Raw genomic sequence first — 14447 nt, 5'->3', positions numbered from 1 at the left:
CAAGAATTTGTACGGAAGCTGATAGAAGACACGCCTTCTTTTCTTGGAGACAGCATACTCTGACCACGTGATCATCAGAAACATGCTCACAAAAACCGTTGGGATCGTCCGTTTTCTCCATTATTGTTCAAATTTCGTCCCCTATTCTCGTCACTAGCAGACAACTACCAAATAATTTAATTGTCTACATATATGTATGTAGGAAGATTTTAAGAGCGACATATGACACTTTCTTAGAATATAAGACGCAACAATATGAGTTTTCTGATCAATCTTCCTTTTTTTGGAGTAATGTGCTGCTCGTAGGTTAGCCAGCCTATACATACATTCGAATATTCACACGTTGGACGGACATCGCTTGTTAAGTCGTGCGAGATGACGACTTAACTACCAGACATCTCTGAACATTTTAAATGCTTATTTCGTTTAACGTCCAACGCCTGCGTCTACTGCCACTTAATGGAGACTTTGTTATCAGTGACTGGTTGGTTTTACCTTTGCCAGTATAGTCTGCCATACATATGGTGGGACAAACACATGCGAGATGTAACCCCATGATTCCGGATTCTTTGTAGGTAATTTTGACGACTTTATCATGTGATCTGGTCCGCCCGCACTCCACCGATTTAAATATCTCAATATTTTCACCATAATCAGTTTAATCCCTACTCGAGAGAAACGAATGAGCGAATGGCTTGACTTTTTTTTAAATTTTTACTCCAATCCATCCAAATCACTCAATTTTTGAAAATCCACAGCCCAACGTCATTTTGGGCCACCCGTATTCGGCATTCGGTGTAAACGCTTCCCGGACCAACCTTATCACACCGCCGTACAGATGCTCCGGCCTCGCGACCAGCTCCAAGCAACTCAAACATCATCCAGCTTCCTTCCCGCTCCATCTCCGCACTTAAATTCGCCCGCACATACGCGAGCGACATGATAACATTGTGGTGGCGCGCGACGTGCACATGCGCACCCGAGCGTGCGCTCCCGCGCGTTCGCTCCCAATTTCGCGTGAGCCCTCAATGTTTTGAAGTAAAGGATATCATCAACCCCCGTGCCGAGGACGAGGAGTTATTTACGTGTCATCTGTGTCGTCGGCCGCGCCACAGTCAGCCAGCAGCTGCAGCCACAAGCCAGTGGATTCCGCTCGGTGGATTTGCACAGGCTCTGTGGGGGAGTAAAGAGGAAGAGATAGAGAGAGAGAGAGAGTGAGAAAAGGAGAGCCAGGGTGCGCGCGGGGGTGTCATTTTTGCTACGGGAACACAGGAAAGGCAAAAATAACCACCATCCATATCCTTCAAGCTCATTTCCTGCGAGAAACAACTGGCTGTTCCTGTACGATTCTGACTGCGTGTGGGATTCCAATTGGATTTTAATTTCATTTCGCTTACGCCATAAAGGAAAGAAAAGCCAAACAACGGAGGAAAAGTTTTCAAATCATCGACAGTGAAGAACTGGTAGTGTGAATCCTGCAAGAAAAGCAAGAACATCGCCAGAAAGAAAAGGAAAAGGAGAAAAACGGACAAGACACGGAGCGAAAAGGTGGCAAATTATGAAACCTGCATTATCAGCGGCATATGGCACTAGCATCAATCGGTGAGTAATGGAAGGGTTAGAGAGAGGGAAGGGAGTGAGACAAGGGAAGGAGTTATACACAGCCAAAGAACAACCTGATTATTATGTCAACAAGTTCCTGCTCCTTTTTGTTGGCAACTCTCGACAACATTCACCCCCCTCCCCACCTTTTGTTCCGTTCCAGTTTGTTCCTTCCCTTTAACCCAAATCCCACACAATAATGCTGCATAGAAGGAGGCTGTGATGCAGCGCTTCCAAGTCCTTGCACTGTCTTGCTACACGGGCAGATCGAAATCTCAATATCCGGTGAGCAGAAATGAGCAAAAAATGCAAAGGATGTTGGTGGTGCCAAGGTTTCCCAACCTCCTACCCCTGAAGGACTGATTGGTGTTGCTCACTCCCAACACAGTCCATGAGTTCGTTGGCGCTGTGTGAGTCACGTTGCTAGCGGCCGTCAAGAATTCATGCATCGAGAGGCGTTAGGGCTGCTGCTGATGTGTGTTCTGATTTAAACGTAATGATTATATAATCAACCGTGATAGTGACAGTGTGTGCACGACTGTGACTGGGTGTGTGTGGGTGCGTGTCAGGATGTTGTGCGCGTGTTATTCGAATGTTTGTCCGTTTTTAAAATGCTGAATTCTGAAGTGTTAATTTTGTTGTTGTTGTTCAATGAGCTGTACTTGTTTGTGGTAAATATGTGCAATACATGTGCTCTCTTCTCTCCCACACACACTCTCTCTTTCTAGACGTACACTTTCCAGTCCACTCATCGCACCGGGACAAGTGGCACATGCATAATCAGCCAGCAGGAGTAGGCGAAGAACACTTCCGGTAAAGAAAGCAAAAAAAAAAATAACCGGGGAGTCAAAGACCCGAAACCGAACAGTTACGAAACCGGTGAGAAGGAAACGGAGGCGGAGGAGGAGGAGGAGGAGGGCGGAAAGGTGTACGGTCGCTGCCATCCAACCAGTCCCCATCCCCACCCACTACCAGAAAAAAAGCGATGAACATCCGTACGATAATAATGTTCGCGTTGCCCTGGAAACGGTCGTCAACGCTTCTGGTGGTGGAGCTGCTGCTGTCGCTGCTGGCACTTGCCGGGCTGACTGTCCCATCCTCGGCCAGCTCGAGCGAGGAAACGCTAGACGCCGATGCGACCGTCGAGTTTGCCGGTGGACCGGTGGCGGCGGAAATGTTAAAAGCACATCCGGCCGGTGGCGCATTCACCGTGGACGACGGTTCGCAGCCCGTCTTTCCCGAGCGACCGGATGCGGTGTACTTTGCGGTGGCGGTAACGGGCGGCGCGAAGCTGTGGGGCCGTACGCTGGCCCGCACGCTGATCGACATGGGCCCTCCGTTCGGGCATCCGCAGGGCCCGCCGCTCCGACCAATCTACATCAATCTGCCGGACAGTGGCCGGTTCTCGTCCAAGCTGATGACGACCGCGTGCGACTCGATCGACGGCATGCCGCTGTCCGGGATGGTGATCGTGGGCGACAGTCCGGCGGCCAAATCGTTAGCGCTGGCCGGGAACGCGATGAAGGTGCCCGTACTGTGGGCGAAGGGAGGCATTGCTACACTGCACAACTCCTACGATGAGGTAAGAACTAGTGATGGGTAACGTTGGCAAACATTGGGAGTTGACTACGATTCGACTCCGAAAATGTTGTAACCTACACCGGATGGTAGGTCCGACTGGAATTGTCGTCTGAAGTCTTCCAGAGTCGTCTGGAGTCTTCTGGAGTCGTCCGGAGTTGTCCGGAGTAGTCCGGAGACGAAGTCGTCGAGAGTCGGAGTCGTCCGGAAGTCGGAGTCGTCCGGAAGTCGAAGTCGTCCGGGAGTCGAAGTCGTCCGGGAGTAGGAGTCATACGGAGTTGTAGTCATACGGAGTTGTAGTCGTACGGAGTCAGTCAGTGTCAGGGCTGGAGCCGGCCTCCGACTCCGATGGACTCTCACTCCGGTGTGCTCCGACTCGGAACTAGTGGTTCCGATTTTAACGAGTCAGAATCGGATAACTAGAACCGACTGATCGGACTCCGAGGTGAACCTATAGGACATCACTAGAAGAACGCCTAATCGGAGTTGTTGGTGTGCTCTATATAAATGTTGTATTAATTCTTTCTGACTTTACTCGCTAGCTATCAACCAAATTACAAGCAATACTGCAGCCATCCTCTAGGGAAATTTTTGAAGCCATTAGAGCAACCTTTTTACAAGTGAGTGTAATCTTGGCACTGGAGACATTCAAATGAAGAACGCCACCTGACATATCTGATCCGACACGCTACTTGCAGGTTCACTGGCATTCATACCATATTCTGTGCGATGTCGATACGTACGTGCTTATAAGCGGCAAGAAGGGCGCCCCGCTGCGCCAGAAGCCGCTCAATCCAATTATAGTAACACTACCAACGAACTTTGATTTAATTTACAAGTAAGTTCTCCTACATTCCAAAGCGATGAAACGAAATGTTTACATGATCATGGGCCACCATCGCTTAATTTTCGCAGAAAACTTGCCTTCATTTCACGATCCACCAAGGGCGTGGTGCTGGTCCTGTGCAACCTGAAGGTAGCGCGGCTGATCATGGCTGAAGCGCAGCGCATGAAGATGCTGAACGGACACTTCGTCTGGCTGTGGATGGACACGACGTCCGCGACCGAGTTCTACGATTCGGGCCAACCGTCCTACGATCCGAAGCAGCAGCAACCGCTGGACGTGGGCCTGGGCGGTCGCAGCGAGCTCGAGACGGACTTTTACGACACGTTCGACCTGCGGCACCAGTCGCACCTGGCCGATCTCGTCGAGCGTCGCATGGAGTTTGAGGACTTTGATCCACGGTTGCGCAAAAACCGAACCCGCTCCTACCTGGACACCGGTCACTCGCAGGCCCGGTTTGGCAGTGCGGCCCTATTCAATCCCAAGCAGGATGGAGCGGTGGCCGAGTCGAGCAGCGGCGCAAAGCAGGGCAAAGCACGTCGACCAACGAGCAGCAGTAAGGGTGAAAAAGCGCCCAAAAACGGAGCAAGGGGCAAGACGAACAACAACAATACGGTGGTTAATGTGGCTCGCCGCACCGAACGATTCGATGAGCTGCCAGTGGATTCGGACGAGTTTGAAGACTTTGAGGACGAGCGAGCATTGCCACTGAGCGCAACGACGACGACGGCGATGGAGGCAGAGCAGTACCCCACCGCGGAAGGGTCGGAGATGAAGCTGAAGCGTAGCAGCGAGTACCTGAAACCGCACAACTCTTCCGGTCACGTGCTGTACCATCACAATCAGGACTTTCCGGTGGGGTTGCTCGCGCTGCGACCGATCAAGATGAAGATCGATCGCCATTTTATTCGTGCGGCCGTGCGACTGTTTGCCGCCACCTGGGCCAAGGTCGAGCGGGACGATACGCCGGCCGCCGGAGGCGGCAAAGGACGTGGTGGACCATCGGGACGGGACGGTAGTGCGGGGCCGCAGGGCGGTAGTGCCAGCGGACGCGCTGGCAGTGGCACACAGGACCAAACGAAAGGGCCTCCCCAGAGCCAGCGGGAGCGCCAGCAGCGACCGATGCAGATGCAGCAGAAACGTTCCGTACCGGGCGGCGACCGGGAGCAACAGGGAGACAAAATTTTAACATTACCAGTTAACAGTGCAAATACTCAACCAAGTGTTCACGAACCTAGTTTAACGGGCCAGCAGCCGGTGGTGGCCGCACCAGTGCACGGAACGAACGATATTATTTCGCCTATAAGCAATAGTAGTGCAAATTTACGTGATGTCAGTAGTACAAATAGTTCTAGAGTTAAGCGTCAAAGCACCTGGTGGTCGGCGACCACGAATCACAAATACAACACGGACCGAGCTGGCAGCGGCAGTGCAGGAGGAGGAGGCGATGGACGTGGGCGAAGTCGGGGCGGTGCCACACGGTACAAGGGCGGCTGCATGGGTACGATCAATCGGGCCGAGCTGGCTAAAGCGTTCAACTTTGCGAAGTAAGTACACTAACGCATTGCCGGGAGATATTGCTCATAGTTCTTAACGTGTCTCTCTTTTTTAAAATCCTCTAGGAATCTACAGCAAAATGCCCGGCAGGCACTGTCCGGCTTTCCGATCGCTAGCGGGTTCATCGAAAAGTCGCTCGTGAGCCATTTTGAAATGCTGAACCTCGTGCCGTCAGCGAGACAATCATCATCAACACCAAGAGGAGACTACCACCATGCGGATCGAGGAGAGGGAGGAGCAAGATACACCAACCCATCGGTTAATGGAACGGCGCCGAACACGGCTGGAACCGGTATCACTACCAAATGGCGTCGCGTGGGCCTCATTACCGGACGCTCGGTACATCTCGATACGATAATATGGCCCGGCGGAGATGTCACCGTGTCCGGTATGTATGCGAATATTGCGCCACCAACGATGTGATCTGACCTTGGTTTACCTTTTGCATCTTAGGACTGGCCGGCAAAGCGAAAACCATGTTCCGCGTGGTCGTTTCCGTCGCACCACCGTTCGTGATGGAATCGTCCGTCAACGAGGAGGGCCAGTGTTTGCGCGGGCTCATCTGCTACCAAATATACACCACCGGCCGGCACAATCTTACGCTTATGTTCAACGAAATCGAGCGGCGCAATCGGTTGAGAGAAATCCAGCCAGCTTCTAGCTTGCATCTGCAGGAGGAGCCGCGCCAGAAGTATCCACTGTATCGGTAATAAGCATTGAGGATAAGAGGTTTCTGCAAAAGCGTTCGAAGAATGTTAATACGGTTTACTTTGCTTGTAGAACACGATGCTGTTATGGCCTGTCGATGGATTTGCTGCAGAAGCTGGCCACGGAAATTAACTTCGATTTCCATCTGTACATCGTGCACGATGGACTGTTCGGACGGAGAGTACCACCGCCGCCGGAACCGACAGAACCGCCAACGAACGTTAGGAAACCGGCAGTACCGACGCACGTAGAATCACAGTCAAAGTTTGACGGTACGTTTAATACGTAAGCTTCTCGTGTTATGTTGGGTGTCTCGCCTAGCGATCTCAACATCGTCATTTTTTCATTATCAAGCTGTTGAATCCCATTGCTGTATCCTCTAAATCTATAGCTAAATATTGAATCTAAATCTTCGGATTCATTAATATCTAAAGAATCGTGAAATTATACAGGTTCAGGGATTTCTCATGGTTTATGGATCTTTATATATCCACAAATCTCTATCTAAAGATTTTCAAGCCTTTTCATTGATTTCATTCACTTTCAATGCTCCAGTCGTATGGTCCATGGTCCAGTTTAGGGCCATGATTTGTTTACCCCTTTCTCGGGTTTAAATTGAAGTAATTACACTTATAATGCTTTTATCATCATTGTAGCTCAATCGGGAAGAAGCCTCAAACGAGGCTCCAAGTTGAAGCTTTCACAAGCTGGAATTAACGCCACCGCCAGGGATGAAGGACCTCAGTACCCATTCGAAGTTCCCGCTGCACCTCCGGTACGCACACGCCAACTGTGGAATGGCGTTATTGGTGATCTTATCTCCGGAACAGCCGATCTTTCCTTTGCACCACTAAGCGTTTCCAAGTAAGTGAAGTATACATTTTCAAACCAATTCGGTGCTAAGAATAACAATTGCTATCTTTACTACATCATTTTCAGAGCTCGTTCGGAGGTGATCGATTTTACGATACCGTACTTCCACGGCGGCGTTTCCCTGCTGGCAGCACCGGAAGCTGCCACCGATATACCGCTGCTAGCGTTTCTACTGCCCTTTTCACCCGAGCTCTGGATCGCGATCTTCACGTCGCTCAACGTAACTGCCGTGGCCGTAGCGATCTATGAATGGTTGAGCCCGTTCGGGCTCAATCCATGGGGACGGCAGCGAAGCAAAAACTTTAGCATGTCATCGGGTATGTAGTGTAATGCTGGACGATGAAGCCTGCCAAACCGGGAATGCTCATTCACTGTCCCATTTTCTTTCGATAACAGCTCTCTGGGTAATGTGGGGTCTGCTCTGTGGACACTTGGTCGCTTTCAAGGCACCGAAATCGTGGCCCAACAAATTTCTCATCAACGTATGGGGTGGCTTCAGCGTCATTTTCATTGCGTCCTACACTGCCAACATTGCGGCGCTGATAGCGGGTCTACTGTTCCACAATGAGGCGAAATACTACGAAATGTCGGTAAGTACTTGGTGCGGGCCTGCAACGGCTCTCCAGCAGCCTATTCTGTGTGATCTTTATCTGTGATCGTAATGGGATTTTTCGTGCAGATGCTCACCCAACGAGTTGGTTCGCCGATCGCCACCGCCGCCGAATCGTACGTTCAGCAGAACGATAAGCGGCTCTGGGAGCACATGAAAAAATATCAACTACAAAGTATCGACGAAGGCATCGAGCGGTTAAAGTATGTAGCAACGATCGGTTAAAGGACTGGAGGTCCTTGTGATCTTGTGATTAATTTTCTGCTCAATGTCCCTTTCTTTAAACAGAAACCGCACCATCGATCTGCTGATGTGTGATACTCCAATATTGGATTACTACCGTGGTACGGACCAAAGCTGTTCCTTGCAGCGTATAGGTGATAATTATATTGAAGATTCCTACGCGATAGGAATGTCCAAAGGGTAAGTCTGCCTAAAGACACTGGGAACCATTCATCAGCGTGTAGAGTAACTCCTTTTTCGGTTGGAATAGGTTCCCGCTGAAGAAGACCATGTCCGCACTGATCTCGAAGTACTCGCACGACGGCTACCTGGACATACTGACCGCCAAATGGTACGGCGATCTGCCGTGCTTCAAGCTAGATCGCGAAATGGCCCAGCCGAAACCGCTCGGTGTGACGGCGGTCGCCGGTGTCTTCCTGCTGCTCGGCGTCGGTATGGTGCTCGGCGTGCTGATACTGATCATCGAGCACGTGTTCTACAAGTACACGCTGCCGATACTGCGCCACCAGCCGAAGGACACGATCTGGAAGAGCCGCAACATCATGTTCTTCAGCCAGAAGCTGTATCGGTTTATCAACTGCGTTGAGCTGGTATCGCCCCACCATGCGGCCAAGGAGCTGGTGCACACGATCCGCCAGGGCCAGATCACGAGCCTGTTCCAGAAGAGCGTCAAACGGGTAATGTATAAACTTGGGAGGAAATAGGGTTTTCGGGGTAGCTTCGAAATTTTGCACCTTGCTCAGGAGTGTTAGTGTTTAAAAAATGAAAACAAAAAACAATTCGACCAAACGGTCGTTTTCCCCCTGAACATTGGCACGCCCCCGTAATCACTAGGTTTGTGTTTACTTTTCGCCTAACTAACGCGCGCTTTCCCTTTGGCCCAGAAGGAGGATGAGCAGAGACGCCGCCGCAAGAGCAAAGCCCAGTTCTTCGAGATGATCCAGGAAATACGCAGGTAGGTGCATGATTTTCCCATCTTCTCTCTGTACTCAGTGTGGCTTATGCGTGTGTACTTTAAACCGACCCAGAAACATCAAACTCGACAGGGTGCAGTTAGACACGGACGTGGACGCATCACTGTCGGCTACTTCGGAGAGCACCTCGCAAGCGCTGCTTCCCGAGGTCCATCCAGCCGGATCGCGCCTGTCAGCGTCAGCCTCCGCGAGCCGACGGGCCAGCCCGGGCCGGCTTTCGAGGGCCGGGTTCGGGTTTGGCCGATCGCGCCAGGACGGTGGCAGCAAGAGCTCGTCCTTCTCTTCGTCGCTCAACGTGCGGCGCTTCAGCACGGACAGTATCATCAGCGAGCGGCTCGGGACGATCGGTCGCCGGTTGAGCCGTGATGCGGCCACCAGTTCACCGCCCGACCTGTCCCATCACTTCGAGACGTTTGGCAAAGGTGCTGCCAGCGCCGCCGGTTCGGCGGAACCAGGCTCGAGCTCCAAGTTCGACACGTACTCGGGTAAGAACAACAGCAGGGAAAGTGTGTCCGTGTTCAAGTGTGACACGTTCAACGGCAAACTAACAGCGGCCACGGGCGGGTTAGACACGGTGGACGCCGGATCTGGCGACACCGTCGGGACCGAGGGGCGTGTGAAACCGGACGGTGAGGAGAAACCGATCCTGCCGGTCAAGACCAAAAAGCGCTCCCGCCGCTCACCGCTGAACCTGGAGCTGTACGAATCGAGCCGCAGGCGGCTCATTCCCATCAACGAGCGGGTAGCGCACGGACTGGCGCCACCCTTTCTCGAGGCGGACACGGGCAGCGCGATGCTGAGGGACAAGCTGCACGAAGAACTGCGGCTAAAGTATGGCCAGACGCGATGGAAAGGTGCGGACGTAGAGGAGGCAATAGTGGCCATGCCGGCCGAAGTGGGGAACCACAGTACTACCGGCAGTAAACCGAAGCGGCCCAGCCGTCGTACATAATAGGCCGGAAGGGGGAAGTAAGAAGTAAACACCAAACTCTAACATAACCGTATAGGCATCCTTATAGCGCTTGGAGCGAGCACCGTTTAGAACGGCCGCCGGAACTCCAGCTATCCAGCTAAACGAATGTAGCGACTGTAGTAGTTGGTATCAAAACAGTGATACGAACCTTCCAAACAAAACTTTAGCACCTGATAACAAGGAACCTGAAATGGGATTTTTATGCGCGTGAAGATGCAGGCGGGAGTGTGCAAGTGGAGGGGAATATGTGGAAGTTCTCCGTTTTCTAAGAAGGAACACACACACGCGGGGTAAAGGTATCTAAATCGTCGAGCGGCGACGACAAGCAAAGTCGTCACTCCAACCGGCGTCAGAAATCAAACAAACTGTAGCAGCTACTGCCGGTTTTAACAAATGCGTACGTATCCTACTCAGTGATTGATCGTTATCTATTAACGGATGATATTTAGAACTCTGTTTTATCGTTTGCCTACTCATGGCACACCCAGGCGTTCGGTCCTTCCAGTAAAAATCAGAAGACAAGCAGAAGGCGACTAGACAAGCAAAACCAAAATCGAATCATTCAACCGAGCGGCCTGGAGTGTTATGAACATTACTTCTATCTGTCAATGACAGTATTTATCTGTGTCTCTAGGAGTGCCTACTTTAGTATAAATATCGTTAGCTAGCCTTCTCCCTTGTGTTCAGTGGACGTTAGGTTTTCTACGATGGTATTGCTCGCTCCCCCTCGATACCTTCAATTACCCATCCGACTGGGGAAGTGAGGGGGGGGGGGAGAGGGAGGGATGGAGTGGGAGATTTTGTAGTACTACAAGTGGAATGATTTATCTCGACCTAATATATATATAGTGAATTGATGTCTTCTGTAGTGGCTTGGGTACTAAGAGATACTAAGAGGTACTAAGAATACAAGGAAGTGTGAATGAACGAACGTGTGTGAATCTGATGAGCGAATGCGTGGATGTGCGTGTTTGTGTGTGAAGAGGTAACGAAAGTACGCCCCGAAAAGAGCCCCGAGAAGTTTTACCTGAACTTTTACTGAAATATGGTTGAATTTGAGCTGCGTTTTGGTACATTCTTCATTTGCCAATTTGCCATATTTTTGTGCGAGGAGAAAGGTGCTTAAAACTAAGGTTATACATAGAACATGTGTGGTCCAACTTCAAAAAGCAATTGCAACTTGTTCTCTCTACCGTATTTACTTCTATTGTGAAGCAGCATGGCTACGTAAAACGAACGTAAACGGCCCCCGGTTGACTATTATTATAGGAAGTATGTATGCGACACTGGCAGACGATTTTCCGGCAATGACACAACGAGATGAGATGATATCATTTCGTTGATGGATATGTTTGGCTTATGATCATGCAGAAGAATCTCTGATACTGCAATGATCATAAGCTAAGTAGCACACTTCAAACCTACATTAGCTGTCTCTTATTATCCTCAAAACAACGTTTCTCGCTCTTAGGCTTGTGAAGCCGTAGCTAAACCGAAGTGAAGGAAAATAAAAATGGATAAAAAAGGGAATAAAGAAGGAATGGAGAAATACATAGACTTGAAACAAAGTGAAGCAAAAGTACACTAACATCAAGAACATGGTCTGAATTATAAGTTCTACGATATTAGGCAAATCAAAGACAAAAGGAAAACACAAAACAAATAACAATATTGTATTTACATCTAAGGTAGCTTTAAGGTGAACCAAAAGTGTAGGAGAGAAAACTCAAACAAAACGACAGCAAAACGAATAACAGCAAAACTATTACTACGAAAATTGTAAAGCATACACACACACTCTGTGCCACTCTCGGTGTCATTTAGACTAGTTGCATTCAACTCGTTAGCCGTTCCTATCGAATGGGTGTGTTGTTCCAGTGTGATGATGAGTGTGACGACCAGACATCAGCAGCAGTTTGCAGACAAACACACACGCACACACTACAAGCACACATACAAGCAAAGCTAGGGAATGTTACAGAAACAAAACAGTGAATACAAACGAAACCCGAAACACGTAAAAGAGTGCATAGTACGACCGTAACAAAATCAGATCTATTTTATTAGCATTGAGTTTCTTCTCAAGCGTTAGTGTGCGATGTGTGAGAAAAGAATGGAAGTTGATAAAAATCGACGCATGAGTTACGTTAGAAAAGGCTACCGAAGCAAACAGACACAAAGGTGGACGATAAAGTAGATCTTAATTACACAGTTTTCACGTGAAAAACAGAAAACTGTGTTTTTTTTAAACCGAATCTTGGGTAATGATCGTAAATAAAACTCTTAAAATACGAAACAAACAAAACCGAAACAAAAGAATAAGAAAGAAGAACAGGACATCTCTAAACGCCAAATATAGTAATTAGAACAACAAAAGAACAAAGAAAAAACAAAATATAGTATCGTCTATTTAAAAGTAGTAGTAATTTGAGAAAGAAGGAAAGCGAGAGATAGAAAGAGAAACGACATACAGAGAGAGAGAGAAACAGAGAGAGGACAAACAATATGTAAACGTTGAATGCAACATGAATGATATTTGTTTTGTTGATATTTTCGATCGAATGAAGCAAAGTTAAGGAAAAAATTGATGAAAACAAAACGCATTAGCGAAAGTGAAATGAGAGAGGTTAAAATGAAGTAAACATAAAAAAACTAACAACTCCAGCACTACCACAATAGAGTAATAAGTAGAGAAATTGGGATAAAAAGACTAGAAGAAAGAGCGATATAGCGTTCTAGGGGTTACACACATACTACATAAACTTTACACACACACACAGAGAGACGACACATGCACACATACAATTACAACCACACTTACACATACACACATGTGCACATGTGGAGTGATGGAAATCTTATGATATAAACAATCTTATTTCCTTTGCGGCACATAAACCCCCCCTTTACCTCCAAGCAGCAGAGTTTGTCTATCATCATTTGATCCCGTTTGAGTGCCGGCAAAGAAGAGAACCTCCACCATTAGATGGGAAGGTGTGTGAGCGCTACTGGAAGGATTTTTGGCAACGAAATTGTACGTTTGAAAAATTAGTTGAATGTAGCCCTATACGAGAAGGTAGAAGAGGTATATTAGAGGAATAGTTAATTTCCACACAAGGTTCCTTATAGAGTGATAGATAAGAATTGTTTCCTGTATTGGTATACTTATTAGAGCAGCATTGCGGTGCGAAGGTTTTACTTTTCTAAACTATACTTTAACGGCTGTTTTGAAAACAGTCAAACCTATAAGTGCCAAGGCCAAAGTGTCGAATGTTTTTTCCACTTCCAAATTATTCTACCATCGGTACAACACTGGGTACGCCGTCTTCGAATCCTTCCAGTAGGTGTTTCAGCACTAGTACCAGAAATTAGCAGAAGAAGAAGAAAAAACTACAAACATTGTCTGTTTCCCCCCCCCTTTTTAATAGAGAAAGAGAAGAAGAAAGAGAGATTTGGTGAGTGCACCGGTATTTTAAAGCACAACCGAAACGATATTTACTTAACAGCTCGCACAAGATTAGTAGTGAAACGATGTTAGTCAAATTGTTTAGCCCTCCTTCCTCTCCTGTCCGAATGAACGTTAGATAGTGCGCGAGTTTGGCGGACGGGAGGAAAAGTTAGATACAAGAAGTTTGAAAGAGTTTGCAACAAAAAAACAACATAAAAAACCCCAAAACAGTACGAAGTTTTCAAATCGTTCCCGCCCCCCCTCGAAAGACGCTGTTGCGGGGCTTTGTTGTGTTTTGCGTTTTAGCACAGATATTCTCTTGATACTTGTTCTAGATGAAAATGCACATAAAACAGTAAATGAAAAGAAAAAAAACTAACAATAAAAAATTAATAAAAAGAAGTAATTGCAAGTCTCTTGCCACAAATCCAAACACATAGAGCAGAAGAAGAAAAAAAAATCGGCGAGAGAGATAGTGTTCTATTTACTACCATCACCACCACCACCAACCGACACCACTCATGTGAAACTAGAGTTTTCCTATTCGATTGCCATCAGATTTGCTAGCTGAGCGGATAGTGATGAGGATAAATTGCACTTTAAACTACACTCACTTCACTTCACATACTCATTCACAACACACAAAGAATACCACACCACCACAGCCACCAGGACACGAGGGATTCATCCACGGAAAAAAAAACTTATACAGAAAAATCCATAGTAACAGAAGCAAAGCTATATATATTTGTAGATAAGAAACTGTTATCTTACCAAATAAAATCGGAAACGTCCATTGCAGAATCGCCAGTCCGATGAGTTTAGAGTTTTTTTTTTGGGGTGCAAAAGATGGAGGACTTTATATTTGAATGGAGAAACGAAACGCGATTCTCAAGCCCGGTACATGTTCGTATCGTCCGATCAGCCTACTGAGTAGTGATAAATCAGCTCAGCAGTTTTCATCGATATAAGGAATCGATTCAATCGTCTCCGGAATCGACATGATTCCACACATCCTTTCTCATGGAGAACTAATT

The 14447-nt window shown here is 48.1% G+C and overlaps 1 protein-coding gene across 6 annotated transcripts; it reads left to right on the top strand.

Annotated features, from left to right (window-relative positions):
• The first annotated feature begins 1073 nt into the window (after window positions 1–1073).
• Window positions 1074–14220, top strand: LOC120908584. Of its 6 annotated transcripts, none has more exons than XR_005741154.1 (17): window positions 1075–1602; window positions 2331–3184; window positions 3723–3800; window positions 3879–4018; window positions 4096–5571; window positions 5647–5969; window positions 6035–6287; window positions 6362–6561; window positions 6946–7153; window positions 7229–7479; window positions 7559–7752; window positions 7842–7975; window positions 8061–8195; window positions 8266–8692; window positions 8900–8970; window positions 9044–10359; window positions 10451–14220. XR_005741154.1 is itself a non-coding variant. In XM_040319758.1 (17 exons), exons 3-17 carry the CDS (start codon window positions 2588–2590, stop codon window positions 9939–9941), a joined length of 5385 nt encoding a protein of 1794 aa, XP_040175692.1. In that variant the 5' UTR covers window positions 1075–1341; window positions 1407–1602; window positions 2331–2587; the 3' UTR covers window positions 9942–14220. The 6 variants fall into 6 exon arrangements, 5 of the variants coding, with proteins under 5 accessions (XP_040175696.1, XP_040175692.1, XP_040175695.1 ...); XM_040319758.1 differs by having other exon boundaries at window positions 1075–1341; window positions 1407–1602; window positions 9044–14220; XM_040319761.1 differs by having other exon boundaries at window positions 8903–8970; window positions 9062–14220.
• Window positions 14221–14447: the final 227 nt, after the last annotated feature.

The sequence above is a fragment of the Anopheles arabiensis genome, chromosome 2 (assembly GCF_016920715.1).
Source record: "Anopheles arabiensis isolate DONGOLA chromosome 2, AaraD3, whole genome shotgun sequence".
NCBI lineage: Eukaryota > Metazoa > Arthropoda > Insecta > Diptera > Culicidae > Anopheles > Anopheles arabiensis.
The sequence above is the reverse complement of the archived record's forward strand: the minus strand, read 5'-3'. Positions and strand labels throughout refer to the sequence as shown.